Source organism: Nyctereutes procyonoides, unplaced genomic scaffold, assembly GCF_905146905.1.
Source record: "Nyctereutes procyonoides isolate TBG_1078 unplaced genomic scaffold, NYPRO_anot_genome, whole genome shotgun sequence".
NCBI classification, from domain to species: Eukaryota; Metazoa; Chordata; class Mammalia; order Carnivora; family Canidae; genus Nyctereutes; species Nyctereutes procyonoides.
In genome coordinates, this window is record NW_026575049.1 from 23,209,067 (window position 1) to 23,236,796 (window position 27,730).

At 56.0% G+C, this 27,730-nt stretch overlaps 1 protein-coding gene across 2 annotated transcripts in view; it reads left to right on the forward strand.

The window, feature by feature from the left end:
• Window positions 1-27,730, forward strand: part of SCUBE1 (signal peptide, CUB domain and EGF like domain containing 1) — a 142,629-nt gene that overhangs the window by 101,956 nt on the left and 12,943 nt on the right. For both annotated transcript variants that reach the window (XM_055328942.1, XM_055328943.1), the window contains 10 exons: window positions 5,670-5,792; window positions 8,521-8,637; window positions 10,198-10,320; window positions 18,851-18,970; window positions 19,285-19,389; window positions 20,285-20,398; window positions 21,191-21,328; window positions 22,561-22,764; window positions 25,730-25,891; window positions 27,240-27,407. In XM_055328942.1, the coding sequence (XP_055184917.1) occupies window positions 5,670-5,792; window positions 8,521-8,637; window positions 10,198-10,320; window positions 18,851-18,970; window positions 19,285-19,389; window positions 20,285-20,398; window positions 21,191-21,328; window positions 22,561-22,764; window positions 25,730-25,891; window positions 27,240-27,407 (1,374 nt within the window). The remainder of the gene's footprint in view (window positions 1-5,669; window positions 5,793-8,520; window positions 8,638-10,197; window positions 10,321-18,850; window positions 18,971-19,284; window positions 19,390-20,284; window positions 20,399-21,190; window positions 21,329-22,560; window positions 22,765-25,729; window positions 25,892-27,239; window positions 27,408-27,730) is intronic.

The following is a 27,730-nucleotide window of genomic DNA, read 5'->3' on the forward strand; positions in this document are numbered from 1 at the left end:
CGGGGATGCAGAAGGACCTCCACCTGTGATTAGAAATGAGGCTCTGGAAGGATGGGCGGATGGGAGGATCTCGCAGGAATGGGCCAGTCTCTCAGCCGCTGGAAGTGACTGCTTGCTCTGCTCTTCCCACCTATTCCCTGACTCACCCCACAGAGTTCCTGAGGGCCTCCGGGGGTGCTTGGTGGTGTTAGGGGTCCCTCAGGAAACAAGGAGTGAGGGGAGCAGGGAAGTGAGAGCTGGCAGGGTTCTGGAGACTGAAGGGGTCACCCTGCAAGGGAGGGACATGCAGCCCCACTGGGCTCCAGGCTGGCCCTTCAAATCCCCGCAGCTGTGGGCCACCAGCCTCCCACTTGTCAGGGAGCAGGGCAGGCCGGAAGGCAGCGAGCGGAAGGGCAGAGGAGAGGGTGAAGACATGGACAGCAGAGGCTTCTGGTGATCTTAAATAGTCCGAGGTGGGCTTTTTTTAAGCCTGTAAAAAATAGCTTGTGACTCCTCCTTCCTAGCTGTTTTGCTGGGAAGAAAGTAGGGATTATTGACAGGAATAACAGTCCTTCCACCTGTTTATTTGAAAAGAAAGCCCTTCTGTAGCCACTGCTCAGCTCACTCAGAATCGAGTTTCAGCTCCTGGACTCGATGCCAGGGGACCAGCCAGGGCTCCCCACAGTCCCAGCCGTCCTCACAGCCAGCGGTGACACAGCAGGCCTGGCCTGGTGCCCTCGGCACTGGGGCAGGAGAGGGTAAAGTCAGGCTACTCTGCATCCCCCTCGGGCATGGGACCACAGGGATGGGCAGGGCTCAGGGAGCTGGTGCCAGGAGCCAACTGTCTGCATCGGCAGCCAAGCCCAAGTAGAGCACTTTGGGGGGCTCTGCTGCCCCCACCCAGCCTTCAGTGGCCTGAGGGGCATCTGACCCACCCACCTCCACCCAGTGTCTAGGGGAGAGGAGCCCCCCCACAGCCGGAGGCCCACCAATCCAAGCCCCCCCACGCTGTTTCCCATGGCTCTTCCAGAACCACTTCAGCCCTTTAACCAGGACTCCCCTGCTCTGCCCTTTGCCCTTGCCAGACCTCCTCATGCTTGCTGCCCTGCAGTCAAGAGGTCCTTTCATTTCCCCCATACCAGATGGGGTTTCTGGGCTCCTTCTCTGTGCAGGGGCCAGGGAGACAGGTGAATGAAGCAGACCTTCCCTGGGGATCTTCTATTGCACACAGAAAACAGTTCTTCACTTTTTAAAATCACTGAGATAAACGTGTATTACTGACTGCTAGGTGCTGGATGGAGATGTACACCCAGCTGAAGAGCGAGAGCCAGGGCAGGGAGGGCACAGGGAGAGGCATTTATCAGGGCAGCATTTCCAGCGGCACCATAGCCGCTGTGCAGAGGCTGGGGCACAGGGACCCAAAGGCATCCAGCATGCCCAGGTCTGTGAGACATGCAGGAGGCCAGGCCAGACAGTACAGGGCCTGTGTGCTGGGGAGGGCTTGGCCCTTCATCCTTCCAGGCTTTGGTGAGTCCCCAGACACCACCAGGCAGGGAAAGCTCAGACTCAGGTCTTCATCTTGAGCAGGACCCGGACCACAGCTTGGATGGGGTTCTCTGGGCAGGGTCTAGAAGAGCAGTGAGGCTGCTGCTGTCATCACCTGGCCTGGAGATCATCTGGCCTGAACCAGGCGTTGGCAGTGGTGGTCGAGAACAGTCCAGATGTTGTCTTGGAAGTCAGAGTTTAAGGATCGTGGGACTAGTCTAAAACTGCTTCACGTAAATGTCGTCCTCAAATCAGAGGACACCGGACAATGACGGCTGACCTCCAGACCCCAGGTTTGGCGTCTTAGAGCCTCGTGCTCACAGCCCAAGTTCACGGGTCAGACGAGAGGTGCAGGTCAGGGCGCGGGCACCTGGCAGGGCGAGCCCCACTGGGAATCCCCAGCCCCAAGGCCTCGGTTCCCCAGTGGGTGTGTGCACCCTGGTCCTGGCAAGGGCCCAGAAGAAGATATCAAAGGAGTAATTCAAAGGTGTTCTGGAAGCCAAAAGTCATTGTGAAGCCAGACCTATGGCTGGAGGGGAAAGGTAACAGAGGTCCTGGAAAATCCAGAGTTGAAATCCCTGAGCACACAGGGGTCACACAGACAGGTGGAGACAGGCACAGGAAGGTGGGGGTGTTCTATCTGGAACATGGGGGCTGTGGGGTTGTCTGGAGGACTTGTCCCAAGCTGCTTTTCAAGAGTGTGGACAGTGCAGGGGTCCAGCCTCAAGGGCCCCTGTTCAGTGCTGTACCCGCTTGATACTGGGAAGGGGGCACCTTGCTAATTGGCCCCTCTGAGAGGAGGGAGGTCTGGGGCCTCGACTCTCTGAGCTGGAGCCTGGGTTTCCTCAGAGATACCAGCCCCTTCACCTTCTAGAACAGTCCGGGAGAACTCCCACCCACCACCTGTTTCCTCCGCTCCCTTACCTGCCCTCTGCCCAGCAGGCCAAGCCCAGCAGTGTGCCCTCCCCACGAGGCTGCTCTAGGGCTACAGCCACCCACTCCCACCCGGAAGCCCTCCACATGGCCCTGGGTTACCAGGCTGTGCCCCTCCATGGGATGGGCAGAGGGGAGCCAGAACAGTAGCTCACAGCTACCTCTCCCCCGATGCTTGATCGCGGCAATGCCTCTGAGGTTCTCCTGGGTAGCCCAGGACCCCAGCCTTCTCTCAGCTGCTCCAGCTAATGCATTCTTCATCCACTCAGTGAACACCTGCTGGGCAGTCTCTCTGTGCAGGCCACATGCTGGGCCCAGGGGCTCCAGACAGGAGCCAGCTCCCCTCTCTGTGTCTTCATCCTCCTGAGGGCAGGCCCCGTGACAAGGGGACAGCCAACTCTGGAGGGAATGTCAAGGAAACCTTCCCACGGAGGCAGCTGTTTCCAGGGGCAGGCTGTGTGGGGCCTGGGCTGCCGAGGCAGAGGCCAAGCACACAGAAAGAGGAAGGCAGAGCATCCAGGCCCGGGATGCCCAGGGAAGGGCTGGCCCTTTATCCTGGGATGACCGGGGGCCCTGGAAATTTGTAAACAGGTAGGGGGCCTGCTGGCTGCCTGGTGGGGTTGAGGGCAGTGTGAGCACAGTGAGGAAAGAGAGGAGTCTTAGAAGGGCAGAAAGGAGAGAGCAGGGCAGAGGCTGCACCCCGGGGCTCGTCAGAACAAAGGTCCAGGGGCTGCGTGACTGTACCGTGGCTAGAGCTGGGGGTGCTTCCCTGACTCTGATCCCCAGGCAACTGCCACACCAGCCTGGCCTCAAGCAAACATGCCTCCCATGGCCTGTCTGGTTGCCATGACAGCCCCTGCCGTTGACAGGCCGGATGGGAATAGGGAGGGGGTGAGATTGGGGTTCCAGAAGGCCTGAGGCATTCCTGAGTGAGCAGCCCACCTCGGCACATGTAGTCTGGGAGAGGCACCTGTTGCCAGCCCAGTTCACAGATGGGGAACCTGAGGCTCGGAGAGGTACCCTTCCTGCCCGGGATCACACAGCTGGCTGGGACAGAGCTGAGACAGGTCTCCATTCTCCTGCCAGAGGCTTTTAGCTAGAAATTTCCCTGTCTTCCTATAATCCCCAGGGGGACAAGAATACGGAGATGCCCAAGCCTCTGCCTGGGACGGGCCCTCAACTAAACCTAATGTTGCTTTCTCTGGAGGCTGTGGGGTCAGCTTGGTGCTCTGGAGAGGGCCTGTCTTTGTAGACAGCTGTGGGGGATTGGGCTCCAATCGCTCCTGCGTGTAGCTGTGATTCCCTCTGTAAAATGGAGGATCTGGTCCCCCAGTTGTTTTGAAGATCACGTAAGACGTTGCCAGAAAGTGCCTGGCCTGGCCCCCAGGATGAGGTGGTGCCCAGTAGGTGCAGTGACCACCGGAGGGTCTGACTACCTGCCATGGGGCATGGGTTCACCCTTAGGCATTTCTGTTCCTGGAACATGGGCCGTGTGCAGCGTTCCCGGACCTAAGAAGGCATTGTTCTTAGTGATCATCTCGGTGCACACACATAGAGTGTCTGCTGTATTCAGAGGGGTGAAGTCACCCAGGCAGTGGCACAGCCAGGATTCCGGGCCAGGTCTGGTGATCTGCAGGCCTCACTTACTGGGGACCACCCCAGGTTCCCCTCCTTGGCCACCTTCCTGGTGCCAAAGTCACCAGAATATGCAAACAGAATGGGTCTTTGGGGTGGAGCTGCCTGGGGTGGTGGTGGGGCAGCCAAGGGTGAGGAGATGCAGGGGCATGCCCACTGGGTGCTCTGCACTGCTCAGAGGCTGGTCCCTCAGGGGCTTCCCAGGAAAGCAGCTCTGGAGTCCGCCCCTGCCAGGCTTGCTGTGGCCTCCTCTCCCAGAGGCTCTGACAACTGCCCACGGGGGCATCCCAGCCTTGCTGTCTTTGAAGGCCTCCTTCTAGTGTACTGGACCACACACCTGGGTTTTGTTTTGTTGTTGAGGAATATCCTGTGGGAACATTGCTTTAGGACTTTTCTGCAGGTGTCAGATCTAGCTTGTTTGGTTTGAGAAAAAAAAAAAGTGAGGCCAGGATTTGGAGTCACTGATGGGAAAGAGCCTTCTCCGTGGGGCTCAGCACAAAAGGGGGTAGGTGGACCTTGCTCATAGGGCAGTGCCAGTTACACAGGACAGGGGCACCCGGGCCTTCACGCGAAGGACAGGCTCAGCGAGGGCCAGAGTTGGAGTCAGCAGCTCTGCCGTTGGCCAACTCGGAGCTGGTTTCCTTCACTTCCTTTCACCCCCTCCAAATCAGAGAACACCATTCTGAAAGTCAGCTCTGCTACTACTTGCTGCGTCGTGTCAGCATGGGGAGCCTCGGGGTTGGGGCCCCAGAGGAACTTTGGAGTAAGAAGAGACACCTTAGATCAGGGTCTCTGATGTCACAGTCTGTCAGGCTGGCCTGGAGCCCAGAAAGCAAAGGCCAGATAAGCAGGGCAAGGGGGCACAGGAGGGAAGTCATAGGAGTCGGGGAAGCATGTGATGCATCAGCCAACAGGCCATGCTGCGAGGCAGAAAGCCCCCATCACTAGAGATATGCAAGCAGAGGCCAAGTGGCAGGGATGCTTGCAAGGGATCAGTTACTGCATGGAGTTAGGCCGTGTGACCTTGAGGGTCCAGCCACAAGTCCTTAAAATCCTGAGGGAAGAAACTGCTCAAACCAGTAGGCAGCATTGGAGGGGGAAGCCGGCCAGCCCAGGAGCACCTGTTACCTTTCTAAGCCTCCTTCTTCCATCAGTAAAACTGGGACATTAAAGCTACTGATTGTTGGCTGAGCACTCACTAAGCACCAGCACCGCAGGACCATTATTTCATCTAATCCTCACTGTGCTGGGTGCTTGTCCAAGATGTGCTTCTGACTGTGGTTGTCTTAGAGCCGGGTAGGCAAGGCTCCAGGGGCACAGGAGCTTCCCCAAGGCTGGCCCACCCCCAGGCCGCACTGCCCCCCCCACAGGGTGCCCACCCTCTTGTCCCGCACAGCAGCCATCACTTCCCCTCCTTTCCATCCCATGAATGCCTGCTGGGCTCCCCAAGTCTCCATACCCCCGAGGCTGGGCGCCAGGCCCCAGACGCCCGCCTTGGGCAGGGGGCGCAGGGGGTCGTGGGGGCGGGGCAGCCTCCCACGTGGCGGCCCAGCCCACTGGCCCCCTGCCCCCCGCAGACATCAACGAGTGCCTGACCAACAACGGGGGCTGCGACCACTTCTGCCGCAACACGGTGGGCAGCTTCGAGTGCGGCTGCCGGAAGGGCTACAAGCTGCTGACTGACGAGCGCACGTGCCAAGGTGAGCCCCGCGCACCCCCGTGCCCCCCGCCCTCCCGGGCCTGCGCGGGCTCCTGGGAGGGAGGTTAGGGTCCCGTGTGTCCCCGCCCTGCCGGGCCTGCGGGCTCCTGGGGGGGAGGTTAGGGCCCCGTGTGTCCCCGCCCTGCCGGGCCTGCGGGCTCCTGGGGGGGAGGTTAGGGCCCCGTGTGTCCCCGCCCTGCCGGGCCTGCGGGCTCCTGGGGGGGAGGTTAGGGTCCCGTGTGTCCCCGCCCTGCCGGGCCTGCGGGCTCCTGGGAGGGAGGTTAGGGCCCCGTGTGTCCCCGCCCTGCCGGGCCTGCGGGCTCCTGGGGGGGAGGTTAGGGCCGCGTGTGTCCCCGCCCTGCCGGGCCTGCGGGCTCCTGGGAGGGAGGTTAGGGCCCCGTGTGTCCCCGCCCTCCCGGGCCTGCGCGGGCTCCTGGGGGGAGGTTAGGGCCCCGTGCCTCAGCCCCGCTGACCATTCCGAGTGCGCACCTGCCCTCCCCGCCGTCTCTAGGATTCATGACTCTAAGGGCCCTCAGAACCCACCCAGGTGGGAAACTGAGGCGGGGAGGCGCATCGGCGCGTGTCGGGGTGGGGGGCGGCACAGCAGAGCTCTTCAGCGCCCCGGCAGCCCGGGGCCTCCTTCAGAGGCTTCGAGGTGGGCTGGCGCCACCTGGTGGAAGGCTTGGCGCATTGCAGGCGCTCTCCTGCAGTCCTTAGGGTTCGGGGCACCTGCCAGGAGGCTCCCCCCTCCCGGTTATGTGAGGTCTGGGCAGAAGCCAGGAATCACAGCCCAGAACGAGTCCAGGGGACATCCGGTGTGCAGTGAGAGCCCAGAGATGGGCAGCGGAAAGAGTGGTCAGGGAAGGCTTCCTGGGGGAGGGGACACCGGTGAATAGGCATTTTCCCAGGGGAGCCAGGGAGATAAACCCACCCAAGGGGAGTTTGGGAGACCACAAGGCGCCCTGTGGGACTGGATGAAGCCACTGAGAAGAAGGCAGGGGTGTCCTGGGGACCCGCTTTGGGAGAAAGTACAGAGGGAGGAGCCAGGGTATCCTGTGTGGCAGGAACATAGCTCAATTTCATCCTCAATGACTCCGTTCCAGACTAGTCCTCTCATTTGCATGGCGTTGCATAATGGCACACTGCACAACCTGAATGGCTGAGTGGGGCTGTGGGGCCTGCATCCCCCCCATCAGTGCAGCTCAGGGCTGGCCCCCAGGGCAGCAGGAGGCCCTGAGCGGCCAGGGATGTGCCCTCTCAAGGGCACCAGGCGAGGAAGGCAGGAGCAGGAGGCTGGTAAGGGAGAGTCCGGAGCCTAGTCACCTCCCCTCCCCAGCTCGGCCTCTTCCTCCCTTGATGGGTATCCCGGCTCTGTCTTCCTCTCAGGACATGAGGCCCGTTGGGAGCATGTCACCTGTCCAGACTCCTGCACTTTGACTTAGTGGCTCCATCTGCCTTCCCAAATCCTGTGGAGGGCTAAGAGAGGGCCCTTGACTTTGCACCCCCAGCTGTCCCTGAGAGAGGTGGGCTGCCACTGAGGAGGAGGCCATGATGTGTGTCTGTCTGGGCTCCAGCAAGTCTTCTCCACCCTCTGCTGGCTCCTCTCTCTGAGGCCCTGGGGCTCTGGCCATGTCCCAACCTCGCTCCAGCCCCACCCTGGTCTCTAATTTCCTTTGCCTGGCACTCAGGCCCTTGGGACGGAGACCTCAGACACCTCCCAACCCCAGAGTGCTCTGGGCTGCCACCTCCCAGCCTTTGCTCAGAGACCCCTTCCCCCGCTTTCATTCCTTCCCTCCAAGCTCATCTCAGCCCTCAAGGTCGAGTCCAGGTACCAGAGGTACCAGGGGATCCTCCAGATTCCTCTCCTGGGAGGGATCACATCCTCCTTTGAGCACCCAGTCTGATTCTTTCCTTGCACTAGAATTATTACAAATACACACGTATCATCAACGCATGTGGTTGCAAGAGCTAATAAATTCAGGGGACGACCTCCAACTATGGTGCCTATGGAGAGGTGGGTCAGTGGCTGTTTTGCCCTCAGGAGCCCCCATCAGTTGTCCCATGAGAAACATTTTCCCCTGTAGCCAGGACACACTTGTCTTGTATGAGCATGTGATTCATTTCCTCTTTTTTGGTAATAAGCATGACCCTTTTTCCTTTTTCACCCCAGCCACCAGGAATCTCAGAACAGATTTCACACACTGTCGAGGCTATCTTGTTATCCCTTATAGATAGCATGTTTTCCCCGTAACTCCTTCTCTTTGGGCTGTTTTTTCAAGAGACATCTTGGAATGATAGGAAAACACACTTTGGTCAAGCATCCAAGAGGTCTAGTTAAATGTCCCAGTTCATTTGTTGCCTCAGGCAAGCCCCTAGCAATTTCCTGCAGAGGTGAATTAAATATTTACCCTATTCACAATTGAATGATATTAAAATGGCAGTGATTCATAATAATACCTTATATTCAAGGTACTTTTACCCTGCCCCCCTCCAGAAGAGATGGGAAATAGCTTGTAACCCGGAAATATAAGGTTAATGGACACAAACTGCCAAGTCAGGCGGTTACAAGAGGACCAACAGGTACTGTGGATCGGCTGTGCCCTAAGCCTCAGGGCCCAGGGACGGTCTGTGCCCAGATGTTCGTTGAGTGACTGAGCAAGTGGCAGGCTATGCCCATCCACTGCACCCTGAAACTCCTCCCTGAACTTTCTCTCCCTGTGGCCACACAGACATCGACGAGTGCTCCTTCGAGCGGACCTGCGACCACATCTGCATCAACTCCCCTGGCAGCTTCCAGTGCTTGTGTCACCGTGGCTACACACTCTATGGGACAACCCACTGCGGAGGTCTGCAGCCCGCCCACCAGGGCCACCTCCCCCCTGAGGCACGCGCCTGGCCACACGGCCACCTATGCTGCACCCCACACCCTGACCCCAACCTTGACCCTGGAGGGCCTGGAAGGGACCTAAGCAATGCTGCGTTCTGGTGGGCAGAGTGGCTCAGCCAAGAGCGAGGGGTCAGGGAGATAAGGGCAGGGAGTGGCAAGGACCCCCTAGGTGGCAGGCCTCACTCCAGGTAATGGGCATAGGCCCCAAAATGGCAACTACAAGGGATCCTCGGTCCAGAACAGGGGATGGCCACTGCACAGACTCCCGTAGATGATTCGTCCCAGTGGGAGAGGGTGACAACAGATGAGGACAGCGTATGGAGATGGGGCCAGGGGGATCCTACAGGAGGAAAGTGGGCCAAGCCAAGGGGCAGCATGCCAGGAGGGTCAGCAAGTGCAAAGGCATTGAGGTAGCATAGAGGGACCTCGAAGCAGCTGGTGGAGCCCCATAAGGGAATGAGAACATGGTGGGCAATGCAGACAGGGAGGAAGCAGGGCTTTGTAAGGCCTGCAGATGACATGGGTTTTCTTCCCAGCGCGATGAGAGACTGTTGAAGGGTTTAAGTAGGGGTGTGACGTGGGCATGCTCAGGTAACAAGATCACTCTGGGTGCCACGTGTTTAGGAGAATGGAACTCGAGGCACCAGAAGGGAGATAGCTCTAGGCATGGGAGCCAGAGCTACTGACCTTGGACAGGATGGGGGTGTGTGCAGAGAAGAAGAAGGTTCTAGAAGTATTTAGCTACAGACGGACGATGGGACTTGGAGATGTGCAGGCATGGCAGATGAAGGTGGGGGAGCCAAGAATGGCCCCGAGGCCCTGGGATTTCCTCATTTCCTGTGACCACACTCCCTCTGCTGGGGGTGGGGGCTCTGCGGGTCAGGTGGGGTCAGGTGTGAAGTGATCAAGCTGGTACTGGGGGAGGGTACACTAGGCTGGGCTACAGATTCTTCCTGGACCCCCAAAAGCCCGGGCACCAGGTCCTCTGGGCCTGCCACTCTGTAAGTTCCGCCGCCCAGATGCTCAGAGCCAGGCACCCCAGCATGAGTATGGCCCAGGCCCTCTCCCCATCTCCAGCAGGTGCTTTGGTTCCTCCGTGACCAGAGAAGGAAGAGCCTTGGAGGCAGTTTCTTACCCTGGGGCCCATGTTGCACAGAAGGAAACAGCCTGGGAAAAGCCTTGTGCAACCCAGCGAGAGATACCTCACGACCCCTGCCCACGAGACCTACTCAGCACTTTAACTTTGTGCCACCTTCTGCCCTCCCCCCAGCCCGGGCGCAGCCACTCGAGTTCAGCAAACCGCTGGGGTTCCTGGGGGAGGGAGACGGCTTGGTGTCCGTGTCCATCAGCCTTGTGTGTGTGCACTCCTGTGTGTGGTGTGTGTGGCCACATGTCTGCGTCCGATGATAGTGTCAGACTGCCGGCAGGGTCAGGGGATTCTCGGCCCCCTCGTCCTGGGTGACCCTGCCCACCAGCCAGCCTCCTGCCCTGACACCCTTCTTCCCACCTGTGCTTTCAGATGTGGACGAGTGCAGCATGAACAATGGGAGCTGTGACCAGGGCTGCATCAACACCAGGGGCAGCTATGAATGTGTCTGCCCCCCAGGGAGGAGGCTCCACTGGAACCAGAAGGACTGTGTGGGTGAGTGTCCCGGGGCAGGCCATCGCTGCCCTCACAACCCCTGAAGAAGGGCCTGGGCACTGGCTTCCCCCTTTGCACCTGATGCCCAGATGCAAAGGGCAGTGACCTCTCAGGGTGGGGTGACCGTGGGGTGAGCAACACGGGGCCTGCCTCACCTGGGAGGGTGGTTCTTGGAAGGGATCTCTGCTACAGGGATACAGCTAAGGCGAAGGAGGGCCTGCAGAAGAAGAGGGGACATGGGTGGGAGAGCATGGTGGGTGTCCACCACAGGCACCGAACCGGACCTGCAGGGGGAAGGGGACACAGAAGTGAAGATCTCGGGGTCAGGGTCAGGCCCATGCAGCCAGAGCTGTGGCCCCAGGAAGCCAGGGGAGCGGAGGGGCCAGTTACTCAGGCTGTGGCAGCATCAGAGTCTGGGGGGAGCACCTGGGTCTGAGCAGACCCACCACCTCCCCAGCCCACCGGCCCCACAATGTCCAGCCCAGGAAGCGAATGTGGGCTCCTGGAGAGCTCGGGGTTCCTGCGTCCCCTGCTGGTGTGCTCTGGAAGCTCTAGGCTACATTCCAGACAATCCCCTACATTCATTGGTTCTACAAACACATGATTTCCACCCTGCACAAGGCCCGTACAGGATGCTGGGGCCCAGCCCTGAAATGGCTCTTAGATCCTGCCCTGCCATTCTCTAACATCCCCAGGGCAGCAGGAGCGAGCCTTTTATTGTTATTTTTTTAAGTTTGTTTTTTCTCCATGCCCGGCATGGAGCCCAACATGAGGCTTAAACTCACAGCTCTGAGATCAAGACCTGAGCTGAGATCAAGAGTCAGATGCTTAACTCAGGCGCCCCCAGAGCCGGCCTTTTGAATCTGACTCAGACTGTGTCCCTCTCTCCTCAGAGCTCTCCATGGCTCCTCTTCATGTGGAAGCAAAGCCAGAGCTCTTAGAATGGCCCAAAGGCTACCAGACCCTGGCCTGATGGCCCTCTGCCCTCACCCTCATCCAACCCTGCAGCCTCAGTGACCTCAAGGGTACTGCCCACGACCAACCACATGGCTGTTCCGGCGCTCCCCTCCTGGCCTGGAGGGCTCCTCGCCCCTGTAGCTGTGTGCTCTGGGAGGCCTTCCCTGACCACCTCCTACCCCCACCCCCCGCCTCCTCACTGTCTTTCCTTCCATTGTGCTTCCCGCCGCTAGACATGGCATATATATGCTCCACATAGCTGAGCACGTGCTTCTGCTGTCTCATTCACTGCTGTATCCCCGGCATCTACAACAGAGCCTGGCAATTGTAGGCACTCAGTAAATGTTTGTGGAATGAATGAGTGAAAGTGTTGAAGAATGGACACCGTAGTCACTTAGCATCTGAGATCAAAAAGCTCAATGTATCGATTACCTCAATAAGGATTGTAGTGATGTTCAGGCGATCCTGTTGAGCAAAGCAAACCGCTGGTCTCGTCCGGGTTGCAGGGAGGAGCCTGTGTGGGGCAGCGTGGATCAAGTGGTGTGCATCCCAGGAGCATGGCTTGTGCTGGGTACGAAGGAAGAATGGTTGACTCCAGCCTTAAAAGCCTCATCACTGGGTGAATCTGCCACCTGTGGGCTCACTTTCCAAGCCTGGGAAGTCACGGATGGATTGGCTTTCAAAGGCTGGTCTGCTGATTGATCAGGTCGTGCCAGGTCTGGTACTGCCTTGTTACCAAAGCTGCTGGGCCAGCAGGCTTTCTCTAGGGACACGGGGAAGGGGCGCTTTTATCCTCAGCACCCTGTTGGTGGTACGTCCCTCAGTCAGAGCTGCAGGAGAGGCCACCAGCGCTTGTCTGGGTCTCCATGCTGCCACCCTGTGCAGAGTCATCAGCGGAGGTCTGATTGGTCACTGTCTGTCAGCGTGATTTTATACCATTTCTCTTAAGTCATCTGCTAGGTTCATGGTGATTTACACAGAAGCAGTTAGCATTCTGGACATGAGATGTGGGAAGACTGAGATGATGAAGCATAACAAAGTGTTATTAGAAGGCACTCGAAGACCCTGTAGACCCATGACCCAAGAGTTCCCAGGGCTGACCAAGAAAAGTGGTTCCACCAACTCCCTGAGTCCACCATCAGTGTTCAGGTGGCTTTCCCTTATAACCTGAGCGTGGTTTGTCCCACCTTACCCCTGCTGTGCATCCAGGTCCAAAGTGAAGTGCTGGCAGTGACGATCTCCCCAGTTGGTCAAGAGAAAATCTGAGCTCTTACTGTTACCATGAGTGCTCACACTAGGAAGTCAGCCCGATTTGTCATGCCTCCTGTGCCACACCATAGGCTGTCTTATTTACCCTATCACCCAAAGCAAGGGGCACATTCTTGATGACTGCTTGGAGCTGCCCAATTCCTATGGATAGGACCAGCAGCCTCCACGGGCTGCTTCACCAGGTATCATTTGTGTCCCTCAGAAGGGAATTCTGTCCTCAGATGGTTTGCAAGATGGCATTATTCAATTATTCACTGAGGCTTTGGGGGAGCCATGCCCTTGGACCAGTCTAATAGCCCCCCAGAACCATCAGCTGTGGTCCTGGGTGGCATTGATGAGCCAGATACCACATAAGAGAGATGGGATCCACCTTGGTGAAGCTGTAGGGATGTGTCATGGGTGGTGTTGTGATAAACAGTCAGATACGTCACAAGATAGCTGAATTCGCCTCGCCCAGCTCAAGAGCGTTCTCCTTCTCTTCTACATATTGTCTACAGAAAATGTCATAATTCGTAAGGTTTGTGTGATATATTTTATACTGGCTTTCAATATCGATTTCCCTAGCAATAGCTTGGGAAGATTTATTTCAAGAATTAGGATGGTGGCTATCACTAGCAAGGCCTAGATCCAGGCCAGTTATTATTGGTGAAGGAAGCATAATAGAGCAGATCAGCAATATATAACCTTAAATGCATAAGGTAGGAGAGCATGACCCAAATAACCAAGAATAAAGGTGTGTAAAGGAGTATATGGAAGTCAGTGGTTGCAAACATTAAGGAGAATTTAATCCAGTGCTCTTAGGTGAGAGCGGTCCCTGTGTATCATCTTATACCTATCCTGAGAATCTTGGGAAATAGTTGGCTTGAGTGTGCTGTCCGCCTCTGGGGGTTCTTTCGAGAAACCCAGTTCAAAATCTGTAAGTCGTGACTTCATAGTGAGTTCTAAAAAATCCACTTCTGTGTTCCCAAAAGATATGGGATAAAAAGACAGTGAAACTTCTGAGTGATCTGTGAATAACCCTCCCAGTAGAAGGTGTCTGCATATTACTAAATAAATGAGTTAGATGGGAAGCCCAGGTGGCTCAGTGGTTTAGTGCCGCCTTCAGCCCAGGGTGTGATCCTGGAGTCTCGGGATCGAGTCCCACATCAGGCTCTCTGCATGGAGCCTGCTTCTCCCTCTGCTTCCCTCTCTCTCTCTCTCTCATAAATAAATAAAATCTTTAAAAAAAATAAATAAGTAAATGAGTTAGAATATCCCTAATAAGGTACACAGGACCTAGTAGTAATATTTTAGCTCCTATGACTGCTGGGTTTTTCCCCCCAACAAGCGACTGCTTTGATTCATCCAGAAAGCAAATATGCTATTGCAAGTGTACATTTAGGGATCCCTGGGTGGCGCAGCGGTTTGGCGCCTGCCTTTGGCCCAGGGTGCAATCCTGGAGACCCGGGATCGAATCCCACATCGGGCTCCTGGTGCATGGAGCCTGCTTCTCCCTCTGCCTGTGTCTCTGCCTCTCTCTCTTTCTCTCTCTGTGACTATCATAAATAAATAAAAAGTAAAAAAAAATTTACAGGTGTACATTTATAACCCATAGAATCCATTTGGGGATGCCCAGGGGGTCCCTTAGGGTTTGTTCCAATCTTTATACTTTACCCAGGATTTTGGTCATCTCCTCTGCTATCATGGGAGAGTTTCTCACCACGTTATCCAATACCACAGCCAGTTTGTCCCTACCAGGATGAGCTGTCTTGAAGAAAAGGTCAGCACACGGCCATGTGAAGGGGTCTGGTTCCAGGTGGCCATTCTGGCTTCACTGGATACCATCCTCAGGGGGCTTGGAGCATGATTGTTCCCCTTGACTCCTTCTCAGAGCAGGAAGGCAAACATAGTGTGTCTGTGATAGAATCCCCACGCCTCTCCACAGATCCGTCTCTCTGTGCTCCCTTCCCGAAGTCCTTGCCCAGGGACCATGGTCCAACAGCCCATTTAGTGTGATAATCCAGGAGACATTTTGTCTGTCTTCCATCCCTCGTACTGTGGGTCCCATGTCTCTGTTATGGTCAGTAAACCTCTCTGTTTCCAGAGCATTACTGTTGAATGCTCGGCATACGGAGCTACCCTTTATCGTTGTCAATTGAATGTGCCCTGGAGACGGCCACAGGTTCGGCCACTATCCAGTGATTCCAGCCTGGAAAGTTCTTGTATATCCAGCCTAGTATTGTCTCTCCTCCTTTTGTTGTTTGTTTTTATTAACAGCTTTGTTGAGATATAAGTCATATGCCGTACAAGTCCCCCATTCAATGTACAGTTCAGTGGTGTTCAGTATAATCACAGAATTGTGCAACCACAGTGAATTTTAGAGCATTTTCATTACCCCAGAAAGAAACCCTAGGCCCGTAGCAGTCTCTCCTCATTTGCCCTCAACTTCTCAGCCCTAGGCAACTATCATCTCCTTTTGTCTCAATGGATTCACCATTTCTGGACATGTGGTGGAAGTGGAGTCATATGACACAGGGCCTTATTATTCCATTTAGCGTAATGTTTTCAAGGTTCACCCACGTCATAGCGTGTGTCACGACTTCATTCCTTCTGACTGCTAAATTCTATCCCACTATCTGCTTAGACCACATTTTGTTTATCCACTCATTGGTTGATGGACATGTGGGTTCTTTCCAGTTGGGGGCCGTTATGAAGAGCACTGCTGTGAGCAAGTCGTGTACAGGTTTCTCTGTCAACATATGTTTTCAGTTTCCTCTGGTATAGGCCCTGGGGTAGAACTGATGGGTCATGCGGTAATGCTAGGCTTAACTTTTGAGGAACTGCCATCCTGTTTTCCAGAGAGACCGTGTCATTTGACATCCCACCAGCAGTGTGTGAAGTTCCAATTCCTTCACGTCCTCGTCCACTCTTGTCTTCTGACTTTGTGAGGATAGCCATCCTGGGGGGGGTGAAATGGTTTCTCATTGTAGTTTTGATGAGTATTTCCGTGACGGCCAGTGGTGTTGAGTACCTTTCCATGTGATTATCAAATATCTGTAGATGTTCTTTCAAGACATATCTATTCGGATCCTTTGCCCATTTTTAAATTGTGCTAACTGTATTATTCAGTTGTAAGAGTTCTTCATATAATCTAGATATAAGTTTCTTACTAAATATATGATCTGCAAGGTATTTCCCCCGTCTGTGAGCTGTCTTTTCATTTTCTTGATGGTACCTTTTGAAACATAAAGGTTTTTCAGCCTCATAAAGTCCAATTTATCTATTTTTTTCCTTTGGCTGCTTGTGGTTTGGGTGTCACTTTTAAGAAACCCTGCCTAATCCAAGGTCCCAAAGATTTACCCGTTTTCTTCTAAGAGCTTTACGGTTTTAGCTCTTATACTTAGGTTTTTGATCCATTGTGAATTAATGTGTATATGGTGTGAGCCAGGGGTCCAACTTTGTTCTTTTGCATGTGGATATCCACCTGTCACAGTGCAATGTGTTGAAAAGACTATTATTTTTCACCATTGAATTGTCTTCCCATCCTCTTGAAATCAGTTGGCCATTGATCTGGCTATTCTCGAACTTACCTTGAGTTTCCATATGAATTTTTAAACCTCTCCATTTTTAAGATAAGTGCCATCAACAAACAATCCTGAGTCAGGATTTGGTGCAGAATGTCCAAAAGATCTGTTTTGGATATGAACTCTTCTGGAGTACAGACACAGAAAGATGAATTTCTTCCTCAGGAATGGGTAGGAGTTGCTCAGTGATAACACAAGAAGGATAAAGGAACCAGATACCACAATTGGTTCAGTGACAAGCAGAAAAGATACTGGGTGTTTTCAGCTTCCAGTGAGGACACACTGCATGTGGTACCCTCAGATTAAAGGTGATTCTAGGACAAGATCTGAAGATGCTCCAACTACTTTAGCCAAGGCATTGCCCTGAGGCAGAAAGGGCAAGCCTTGGTCATGGATGTTTGCCATGCTGTTGAGCTTGTATCCTGAGGGTATGGCCTAAGTTTTGCATGTTTAAACAAACAAAAATATATATATAACAGTCTGGGAACACTCAGCTTGGACTCTTCCTGGGCTCTGTTCCATTTATTCTGCTGATGCTATGGAAGCTTTGCCCCAGGGATCCTCTTTTTGAATCATATATAATACGTATATTAAGGCTCCTATCAGCCATAATTTGAATCATGTATAGGAGAATTTTCTGGGACTTCTAAAAATAACTTTACAGGTATATTTTAGGTGTATTTATTTATATTTTTTAAATATATTTTATTCATTTATTCATGAGAGACAGAGAGAGAGGCAGAGACACAGGCAGAGGGAGAAGCAGGCTCCATGCAGGGAGCCCGACGTGGGACTCGATCCCGAGTCTCCAGGGTCACAGCCTGGGCTGAAGGGAGGCACTAAACCACTCGGCCACCCAGGCGTCCCTAGGTGTATTTATTTTTTAGGCATATTTTAGCTGTCAAGTTCCAGTTGTAGAGTGGATCCTGCCCCACTACTAGGGGCTTTGACCTGGGAGGGAGGGTTGTCTTCTGATAACAGCTCCCAAGGAGCAATTACAGGTTGGACATGGGAAAGAACCAAGGCTTGTCAGAGTGTCCCACTGCTTGAGTGATTTTAGTAAACCAGAGCAAATCAATGTCATGGCCCCCAAGCCTTCTGCAACTTCCTGTCTGCTTTCAGAGCTACCTCCGACCATCTTGGTTCATATTTTCCCCCAAACAGACATTCCTTACTTTAAGGCAAACAAATTGTTTTGTTTTGTTTTTACTTACAGTTTGCCTTCCCTCTTGCTTGTTAGGTGACTTTAAACTTTTCTCTGGGCTTTGGTGTTCTGCAGTGGTGGAATCAATGGGTGTATATGGTAGAGTCAGAGATTTTGCCTACATGCAGCCCGTCAGCTAGCCAGCTGCTGTTTCACGGCTGCCACAGAAGCCCAGGAACCGCTGAGCCAGAGACGAAGGACATAGCACTCAGCACAACAACCAGCATGAAGTGCACATTTTGTGTGGCTTCCCCTAGCCCACCCCCAAGTCCCAAATGTACTCTTGGTGGCATGCAGCTAGAGAATTGACATCACTGCCCAGGAATACCCAGCCTAGGAAACTCACCACTTTGATAGTGAACAGAGCCAGCCTGCCCCTGACCCAGGGGGAGGTGTTCCCTCTTCCTTCGAAGCGACTCCAGGCAAACACAACCCTGAGAAATGGTCTGAGGAAGGAGCTGTTAGTGCTTCGTGTCCTCAGTATCACTGTGAGAGCACCCAGGATGCTCAGGGCTGGGATGGTTTGCCTCTACTGGTACAAGGAAAGCAGTACTGTTGCCCGCCAGCAATCCCTGACAATTCCCCCTAGGAATTTGAAGTCCAGGGAAGTGTTGGGGGCTCAGCTCTCCCTTGGAAGTTTGTAGATGACTGTCCTTCTGCTCACCTGGCATGAACATTGGTTCTTCCAGGGGCCCCTTGTGCTTGCATTATCTGCAGGTGGTTTTAAACTTGATTCTTGATTCTTTGGGAACAGAGGACTTTCGGTCTTATATTTATTTGGGGGCCAGCTATTTTATCTGGAAGGCCATGAGTTTGTTTTTGTTTCTAGGTTATTTACTTTCTAAGACTCCTTGAAAATGTCCAGCCACATGTTGAAGATCACCCACACTGGCAATTTCCCACTTCAGTTTCTTTTTCCAACTAAGTCCCCTACTTCAGCCTACTTTCTGGAGGGACCCAATCATTGATGACACCCTCTGAATGGTGCTTCCAGAGGCGTGCCCATTTCAGCCTGTTGTCACTGACCAGCTAGACGTGTATAAAAGCAGTTCTGGGTTTACTGTGGCTATGGAACTGTCAGTCCTCAAAAGATTAGAAAATACCTAAGAAACTTGGTTTGGGACCTCTCCAGACACCTAGTGGATGTGTCCAGCGGCTGCCCCAGAGAGGGGCTCCCAGTGACCCTCGCATGCTTAGGAGTCTGTCACTGCCAAGAAGCCATGTCATTTCCACCTGTTCCCTTACCCGGAGGGGTGTGGACACTTGCTCTGAAGAATCCAACCCCGCCATCCAGTCTGGGCCTGCGGGGTGAATTAACTGGTCAGAGTGGGGAGGGAGCAAGCCAGCTCTGTGGGCCCAGCATCCCCACACGTCCAAGTGCATGTGGACCATGCCAGCTCCCAGCCCCTTCCCACCATGGTCTGGCCACAGGACAAGAGTATGGCAGGGGTCCCCAGTGGTCCACGCCCAGGAACAGGGCCTTCAGAAGCCTCCACCCTGGCCCCTCTAGCCCTCTCTTATGTCTTCCCCTCCTCAGAGACGGGCAAGTGCCTTTCTCGGGCCAAAGCTTCACCCTGGGCCCAGCTGTCCTGCAGCAAGGTGGGAGGTGTGGAGAGCTGCTCCCTTTCCTGCCCAGCCCACTCACTCTTCGTGCCAGGTAACCTGAGGCCATCCTCAGGAAGGGATTTTGGGGTGGGGGTGGGGGAGGGGGCTTCCTTCCCCGGGGTCCTGCCCCTGTTCCCTGCCATTCTCCAGGAAAGAGCCCAACCTAGGAGGCTCCCTGGCCCTGATCACCAAGTGATCCTGACCCACTGTCTGGCTTCCTATGGGCCACAGCGTTCCTCTCAAATGCAGTGGGCTTGTTCCTGCCCAGCTGCTTACCCACAGCAACCTCTCTGAGGCCTCCCCTGATCCAGGGGGTGCTGGAAGGGAAGGGCACCTGAGTCCACCTCACCCCTGGCCTCTCTGCAGACTCAGAAAACAGCTACAGCCTGAGCTGCGGCATCCCGGGTCTCCAGGGCAAGATGCTACAGAAGCGCAACAGCACCAGCTCCAGCACTGGCCCCAGCTGCTCAGGTAGCCCCCTCCCCGGCCCGGCCCTGCTGCACAAACCTGGTGACCCCTGGACTTGGCATCCAGCACCACACTGGGACAACAGGGAGGGGCACCACCTAGGGAAGAGCTTCCTGGCCTGGGGCCGGCCCAGCGTGGCCCAGGAGCTAGCGAGCTGAGAGCAGTACTGGGACCTCCAGGCCACACTCCGTGCTCCGGTGTCTCTGAGGTGCGAGGACTCCACGAGCTTCCTCAGAGGGAGCTCGGTTTCAGTGAAGCGAGTCGCATCTGCTGTGACCAGAAGGTCCCGGAAGTCCCGAAGGCAGAGCACGCTCCCATGGCCTTTGGTGCCCTCCACCTCCATCAGTGGTCAGCGCAGCACAGCCAACTCCCCTGCCAGCAGGAGCCGGAGGGGGTGTCTTCAGCAGCTTTTCCTATTCCAGAAGTTGAATTCAATGACATGGGGGCATCCGTGTACGCCTAACGCATACTGGATGTGATTCTGAGTATCTGCAATGGTCGGGTTCTTCCTCCACGCAGCTGTGATTTGTTCTTGGAAGGAATCAGCAGTTCAGGGCATCTGTCTTATTTCGAGACTCTCGCTTCCCTCTCTGTTCTGCCCCCTCTCCTAACAGCGTGAGCCATATGAGCTGGCCTTGGTCACGGGGGAGGAGATGAGAGGCCTTCCTTTCCTCCTCCACGGTAGACTGCTGGCTGCATGGCCGCTCCATGCTCCCACCTCTATCAGGCCATGCAGGAGAGGAATGAGGGAGCAGGGTTCCCCCAGCCCCCGCGCCCCGCAGGTGTGTCACACTGGCAGCCCCCTCACACTCAGGCACTCCCTCCGTGGCCCCCAAGCCCCACCTCCTCCCTGCCCCCAGGAGAGGCCTCCACCTGGGGGTATTTGGCCTTTCCCCAGGTGTACCCACCCCCATCAGGCAGAAGGCCCGCTTCAAGATCCGAGACGCCAAGTGCCACCTCCGGCCCCACAGCCGGGAGCCAGCGAAGGAGGCCCTGAGGCAGCTGCTGCTGGGTGAGTGGGCTGCCATAGTGCCAACCCACACAAGGGGTGGTGGGTCCCTGTGCCTGAGAGCTGGGACCCCGGGGCCCAGAGGGACCCGGTTTGCAAGGACGGGGGCCTCTCTTCATCCTCACCATCATGGTCCCTGAGCCCCAGAAGCCAGGCCTGGAGCACAGAAGACAGTGGAGGTGTCCCTCGGGAAGAAGCCCAGCATTGGAGTGGAAGATCTGGGGCCCTCAGCATCCCGGGGCCCATCGTCCCTGCCCCACCCAGAGTTAGATGAGCTCCCCCAGGGTATAGGCTGTGTGTGCACCCTGTGTCCATAAGGCCTCCCAGGACTCCTCATTCTTGAACAAGGGAGGCTAGGAAGGGCGTTCAGGCTGGAGGGTAGCACAGGGAAAGCTCTCCTGGAGACACCCAGGAGAAGTGTCCCAGCTCTGATTCCACAAAGATCCCTGAACACCTTAGGATTCCTCCCCAAAGCTAACAGTGCAACCCTCAAGCCGACCTCACCTGGGCTGAGCCCACTGAGCTGAGCTGCACAGCACCACTAAGAAAGTACTGCAAGCGCCTCCGTGTGCAGTGGTTTGGTGCGCTCAGAGGACTGGTGCAGGACCCAGCTCATCCACTGACCCCTCATGAGGCCTTGAGCCAGCCTGGCCTCCAGCCTCAGTTTCCCTGTCTGCACCACAGACTCTTAGGCAGAGCAGGAGCCCTGCTGATGGTAATCTGTGTGCAGGGCTCAGTAGGACCGTGCTTCCTGCCCCATGCCACCTTTGCCAGAGTGGTCCCTTCTTTGTCCAGAAAACTGCCATCTGACCTTTGTGACCCTCAAATGCGACTCCTCCAAGAAGAGGCGCCGTGGCCGAAAGTCCCCATCCAAGGAGGTGACCCACATCACAGCAGAGTTCGAAGTGGAGATAAAGATGGAAGAGGCGTCAGGTGCGTGAGGCTGTGGATGGCCTCAGGGAGGCAGGGATCCGGGAGGGCTGGCAGGGGTCTGCAGGCATGAAGCTGGGCGACCACCTGAGCCGTGGCTACCAGAGGTGGAGGCCAGCCAGGCAGTGGGGGAGTCAGGGGGTCGTTGCCGGGTCCTTAAAACAGCTGCCTATAACCCAGGATGGAGAGGAGGCCCAGGGCAATGAGAAGAAGGGCTCAGGGACCCACAGTGACAGCCCCACAGCCCCTCTTTGCCCCTCCTCACCGGCCTCCACCGGCGAGGGCCTGGAGGGGCTAATGCCTATAGAGTTTCCAGAACAATCAAGCCAAGGGCCTATCTTTCCCAGGTTCCAGAAGGCAGCCTATAATGCTGGCTTATGTTTCATATGAATGCTTTCCTCTTGGCTACAAATGTTGAGTTGTGACAGAGGAGTTGAGATCCGTCAGCAGATGTGTACTGTGGGTGCCCAGCCCTGGGCACTGTGGAAAGAGGGGACCAGACCAAGGTCCTCATGCTGGCTGCACTCCCAGCCAAGGGAAGGCAGACACACATACAAACTACCCAGTGCTGAGGGAGACACCAAGAGGAGTGGGGAGGATGAGAGGAAACAGGGCACCGAGCTGAGATGTCTCCCTAAGAGCGGGGCCCAGGAAGTCTTCCCAGAAGAGGCACCATTTGAATCAGGACTTAAAATCAAAGTTCACCAAGTGGAAGAGGTGGTGGGAATGGCAGGGGAATGGAATAGGCAAAGGCACGGAGGTCAGGTAGAATGAGATGTGCTCGGGAGGCAGTGAGCAGGACAGGGTGGCTAGAATGCGGAGTTCACAGTGGGTGTCAGAGGACTGGGGGTGAGGGGTGGCGAGTCTGGCAGGGGCCTTCCCATGAGAGGCCTCAGATTCAAGGCCAGAGAGCTGGGCATTATGCTGGGAGCAGCAGCAGCCTCGAGGGTGTTGAGTGGCAGGGAGGAGCGCCCGTCCGTGAGCCGTGCCCTGGGAGGTGATGCATTGTGGCGGTGGAGGCCTGGTTCCTCCTCTGATCCGCAGTGTGGCCTTGAGCAGATCTTACCTCTCAGACCCTCAGTCTCCTTGTCTGTCAGATGGACGCCACAATGGTGCCTCGGCCCGCAACTGCCGCGAGAAGGTGCCCTGGGCAGATGGCCGCCTGGCAGAGGGGAAGCTCGGGGAAGAGGCAGCTCCGAGGGGGTTGCGAGTCACCGTCCCTCCCACCCCTGCAGACACCTGTGAGGCGGACTGCATGCGGAAGCGCGCCGAGCAGAGCTTGCAGGCTGCCATCAAGACTCTGCGGAAGTCCATGGGCCGGCAGCAGTTCTCCATCCAGGTCGCAGGCACAGAGTACGCGATGGCCCAGTGGCCGGCCAAGGCCCTGGAGGGCCAGGGGGCGTGCGGCACAGGCCAGATGTTACAGGACGGGAAATGCGGTGCGTCCCTGCCCATGGCCACTAGGATGCCCACTCGGCAAAGCTTCTCTGCCCTTCCTTCCACGGGTGGCCTTGCTAAGCAGACACATTGGGAGGGGACAGTGAGACACGGAAGAAGAAGCACAACTGTGCTCCTCACAATGGCTGTCATTTGAACAAGCACTCCCCTGATGCCAGACCCTGGGCAGGGCTCTTGATGACAAACATTTGCACATGTGACCCTCCCCACAATCCTGAGGATGGGTGGGACAGGAGGAGCACAGGCCAGCACGGCCACAGTGGAGGGGCAGGAGGGGCACAGGGACTGGTCTGTGTGACTAGAGAAGGCTTCCCAGCAGAGGCAGCATGGGAGCCGAGGGCAGAGGGGGAGCAGAGCAAAGAGGCACGTGAGGCCGGGAGCCAGCCGGGGTCCAGGCCAAGGAAGCAGGTGACTTGACCAGAGAGCGCCAGGAGCTGGCCTGTCGAGAGCAGATAGCTCTAGAGACAGCCTGGGTAGCTGCCTGCAGAACGGACAGAGCCCGTGCTCTGATGGGGTTTACATTTACCGGGGAAAGAAGGCAGCCAGTGAGTAAGCAAGCACACCCACAGGCCCGATAAGGCACCGCATCAGGGCTGTGCAGACCACGGTGCTACTCTGGGCCGGTGGAAGCCACAGGAAGGTCCCAAGCAGAGGAGCAACCTTCTCGCTGTCTCATCAGGGGAGGGCTTCCGCCAGTGAGGACCCAGGAGAGGAGGCCAAGCGGGAGACGGGGGAGCCTTGAACAGGGTATGGGGGTCTGGGTGCAGGACAAGAAGGACTGAGACACATTGAGAGCACTTTGGAAGGGTGACGAGGAGGACAGAGGCTTCGAGGGCAGCTCCAAGGGCCACTGGGCAGAGGTGGCATCATTTTCTGACCTGGGGAACTTGGGGAAGACAGAGTGCTCTGTTTGTGCTCGTTAGCTCAGACACGTGTGAGTCATTCCGTGTGAGGATGTTGAATGGGTGGTTGGAGCCACCAATCCGGAGCAGAAAGCATAGGCTGGGCCAGAGAGACAAATTGGGGAGCCAGTGAAGAGGAGGTGTGGGGGATGGAAGGACTCTGGCTCAAGCCGTGGAGTGGGCATCGCAGGAGGCCGGGGGCCTTTGTGGTGTCATTCTTTTATTTTTGTCTTTTTAAGATTTTATTTATTTGAGAGAGAATGCATGCACACAGATGGGGGGCAAGGGGGAGAAGCAGACTCCTGGCTGAGCAGGGAGCCCGATGTGGGACTCGATCCCAAGGTCCTGGGATCATGACCTGAGCCCAAGGCAGATGCTTCACTGACCGAGCCACCCAGGCACCCCTTTCTTTTATTTTTAATAGCTTATTTTGAAATCATTTCAAACATTCAGAACTAGCGCCAGGCAGGACAAGGAACTTCTGTGGTTTCTTCACCCAGGTTCCCCCAGGTACTGCCTCCTGCACCAGAGGTTCATCCTACCCACACACCCCATTCTGGCTCCCCCACTCCTTCCACAGCATCCATGTCCTGTCTCTCCAGATTCCTTCAGTGTGGACCCATCCCTCGTTCCCTCCCCTCCTCCCCTGTCCTCCGCTGTCCCTCACTGCTGTGGGATGACCCTCAATAGGGCTGTGTACCACATATCTGTGACCTGCAGGATGGGTGGGAAACCCACATTCTCCACCTTCCTTTTCCTTCTGCGACTGAGGAGGATTTGCTGGGGATATATTCTGAGTTTATACCAACATCCTGCTCCTCGCCAGACACCCACCCCCCACCCCCAACAATCAGTGACATCTCCCACCAAAGCACCCACCTCTGCAGCAGTTCCTGGACCATATTCTGTTCCTGCCAGCCCTTGTCCCTGTATATTCGTTAACATTCTGGAAGAACGAGCTTCTCCCTCCCCCATCATCTCTGAATGTACCTGCACATCGCGTGTTTGTGTCAGTGTGAACTCAGAGATTCCTCTTCAGCTCCCTGGATTTAATCAGTTTGTAGCATTATTTATTTCATGCTCAGATCCTCCCCACTTTAGCAAGACCTCCCCCATCAGGCAAGTCCCACATCCTTTGGACAAGCCCCACCCCCCATCACTCACTGAGGTGTCTCTGGCACCAAGTGGTACTCTCCCTGCCCCAGCCTTTGCCATCAGGGGCCCCTGGAGCCCCAGAGGAGGAAGATGAGTAGAAGCCAAAGTGGGGTACTCACTGCCACAGGAGTGTCATTGCTTCCAGGCTCTGTCATTGGACAGGACTACAAGGTCCAGGTGTATAGTATACACGGGGGTATTTATGTATATTTGCAGAGCTACAGGTGGTGCCTAGGGGTGTGTCTGTGTGTGTGTGTGTGTGTGTGTGTGTGTGTGTGATAAAACCATGCATTCACACCAATGCCTTCAGTTCAATACCTCAGGGTCCTTTCTAACCTCTCCTCTATCCATGGTTCTAAATTTCTTCAGAGAAATATTTGGCTCCCTTCCTCCTCCTTTCCTACTCATCAGTTGGCTCATTCGCTCAGTGCTGCTGCCCACACTGGCTGTCAGGCTTTCCTGCCACCGGCTCTGTTGCTCCCCCACGCCCCTGTCACTCCCCCATGCCCTCTGCACCGCCCCATGTCCTCAGATGGCAACTCCAGCACAGGAGGAAGGAAAGAAGAGGGCAGGAGAGCTGGGTTTGGACAAAATGCCTGTGGATGTCCTGGAAGCCATTGGTACCCAGGCAGAGGGATCAGGGCCGGAGGGCAGGATGTCGAGCAGCTGCAGCCAGAATGGGGCATGAGACACCAGGGTCAGGCCTCCAGGCTCTTTACAGACGGCTGCTGCCTTGCTCCTACCCCCAGCACTTCTGAGATGGCTCCAGGGACGAGGGACGTGCTCTCTCCGGTAGGACAGAGCCTGGGTTTGAAGAACCAGGGGGCAGACCACCCGGCCACCACTCCCCACCTCTGCCACCAGCAATCTCTCCACTTTGCCTCTGCAGTGGCCTGTGGGCCTGGCACCCACTTCAGCGGAGAGCCTGGCCAGTGTGTGCCATGTGTGCCGGGGACCTACCAGGACAGGGACGGCCAACTCAGCTGCACGCCGTGCCCCAGCAGCGATGGGCTCGGCCTCACCGGTGCCCGCAATGTATCCGAATGTGGAGGCGAGTACTGGTCCCCCCCACAGGGAGGGGCTGTAGTAGGGGGTGGGGGGCCCAGGGGCACCTCCTGTCTCTACTGAGGTCCTCAAGGCAGAGGCCCAGCACCTCGGCGTATTCTGTGAAGCTCACTGCCATTTGCAGAGCCTGCTATGACGTCCAGGCTGCTCCACTCCCAGAGGGCACTGCCGCCCCACCGCCTCTTTGTGCCAGCAAACACGGGGCTGTGGTTAGTGCTTCTGAAAATTACAGCAAACAGTTTGGAAGGGACTTTACAGTTTACAAGCACTTGGTCATTTACTGGTCAACTACTCCCTATAATGGAGGCCCACGGTACTTTATGGTTCACCAAACACGTTACATTGCATGGAGCACCACGATGTCAAAAGGCTTTTCAGACTGTCCCATATAGTTGGCAGGAACTGTACTCTACAACAAGAACTTTACAGTGTGCCCTATGATGGTTTGGAAAGCCCTTTTTCAGTTTTACCAAGCACAACTTGGTTTGCAAAGACCTTTTCCATTTACTACCTCACTTAACCACATAAGTGAAACGGGCTCACGGGCCCACCCATGGCCTCCCTTCCCAGGCCATCGTGGGGACCACCTGAGAATGGGTGGGGAAAGGTGTGCCTGTGAGGGTGGGTGGGTGGGATCCTGAGGACAGTGAAGACCACCAGCCAGCCTCCACTGGGATACAGAAGAGCTCAGAGCCCCGCCCTGAGTCTGCAGGCTAGCTGGCCGTGCCCTCCAAGGATGTGGTCTCTGCCCTTCGTGGGCACGGTGACAGTTTGAGAACAGAGAGTAACCACTGATAGGAACAGAGAATCTGGGGCCTGGACTGAGAGGGCACTCAGCCCACCCCTCACTCCCTGCCAGAGCACCCAATGCACCTTGACTTTCAGCCTCCCTTTGTCCCGGCCAGGCCCTCAGGGATGTCACAGACCCCCCTCCATCTGCTCTGGCCCAGCCCTGCAGATAGGGCAGGTCAGCCTGGAGCTTGCCAGGCCCAATTCCTCTCATAGAAGGCACAGTGTGACCTGCCCCCGGGAAGGAGCCCCTCTGAAGTAAATGACCTCTCCAACCTCTCCCCTCCACATGTAGAGTCCACACCTCTCAGCTCGGCAGCAAGGCCACTTGCTCTTCAGCCCGTAGCCCTTTCTGCTAGTGGGAGAGGCGATGCCAGGCTTTGTGCAGCCCAGGCTTCTTCCCACAAGTCCTCACACCTGCCCCCACCATCGCCCCCAGCCTCAGGGCCCTTGGTGCCCTTCCCCCAGGGCCATGATGGTTGAGAGCAGGGTCTGGATGGAGGCGCCCCCTCCTGCCAGCCTGAGCCATGATCTCTGACTTCCAGGCCAGTGCTCCCCAGGCTTCTTCTCCCAGGATGGCTTCAGGCCCTGCCAGGCCTGCCCGGTGGGCACGTACCAGCCTGAGCCCGGGCGCACAGGCTGCTTCTCCTGCGGAGGGGGGCTGCTCACCAAGCATGAGGGCACAGTCTCCTTCCAAGACTGCGAGACAAAAGGTGAGTGGGCTGGGCTGTGCAGGCACGTTTTCCCTCAACTTCTCTCCTTTCCCGAGTGGTGAACCTCCGAGGGCAGAGGAGCAGCCTGGAGCCACCAGGCAGTGGGCACTGGTGACCAGCACTGTGTCACACACTAGGACAGGACAACAGGGTTCCACACAAACCTACCTGAGGGTCTCAGGTAGGAGAGCGAGGCGGGCACTGTGGTTACAGACAGGAGCTGTGAACCTGGCTAGCAGGAAATTTGTTTAGGGGGTGAGGGGGAGAAATTCAGGGGCTTGGGGCAAGGTCAGACGTCTCTCCTCACCCGGAGACCTCACATC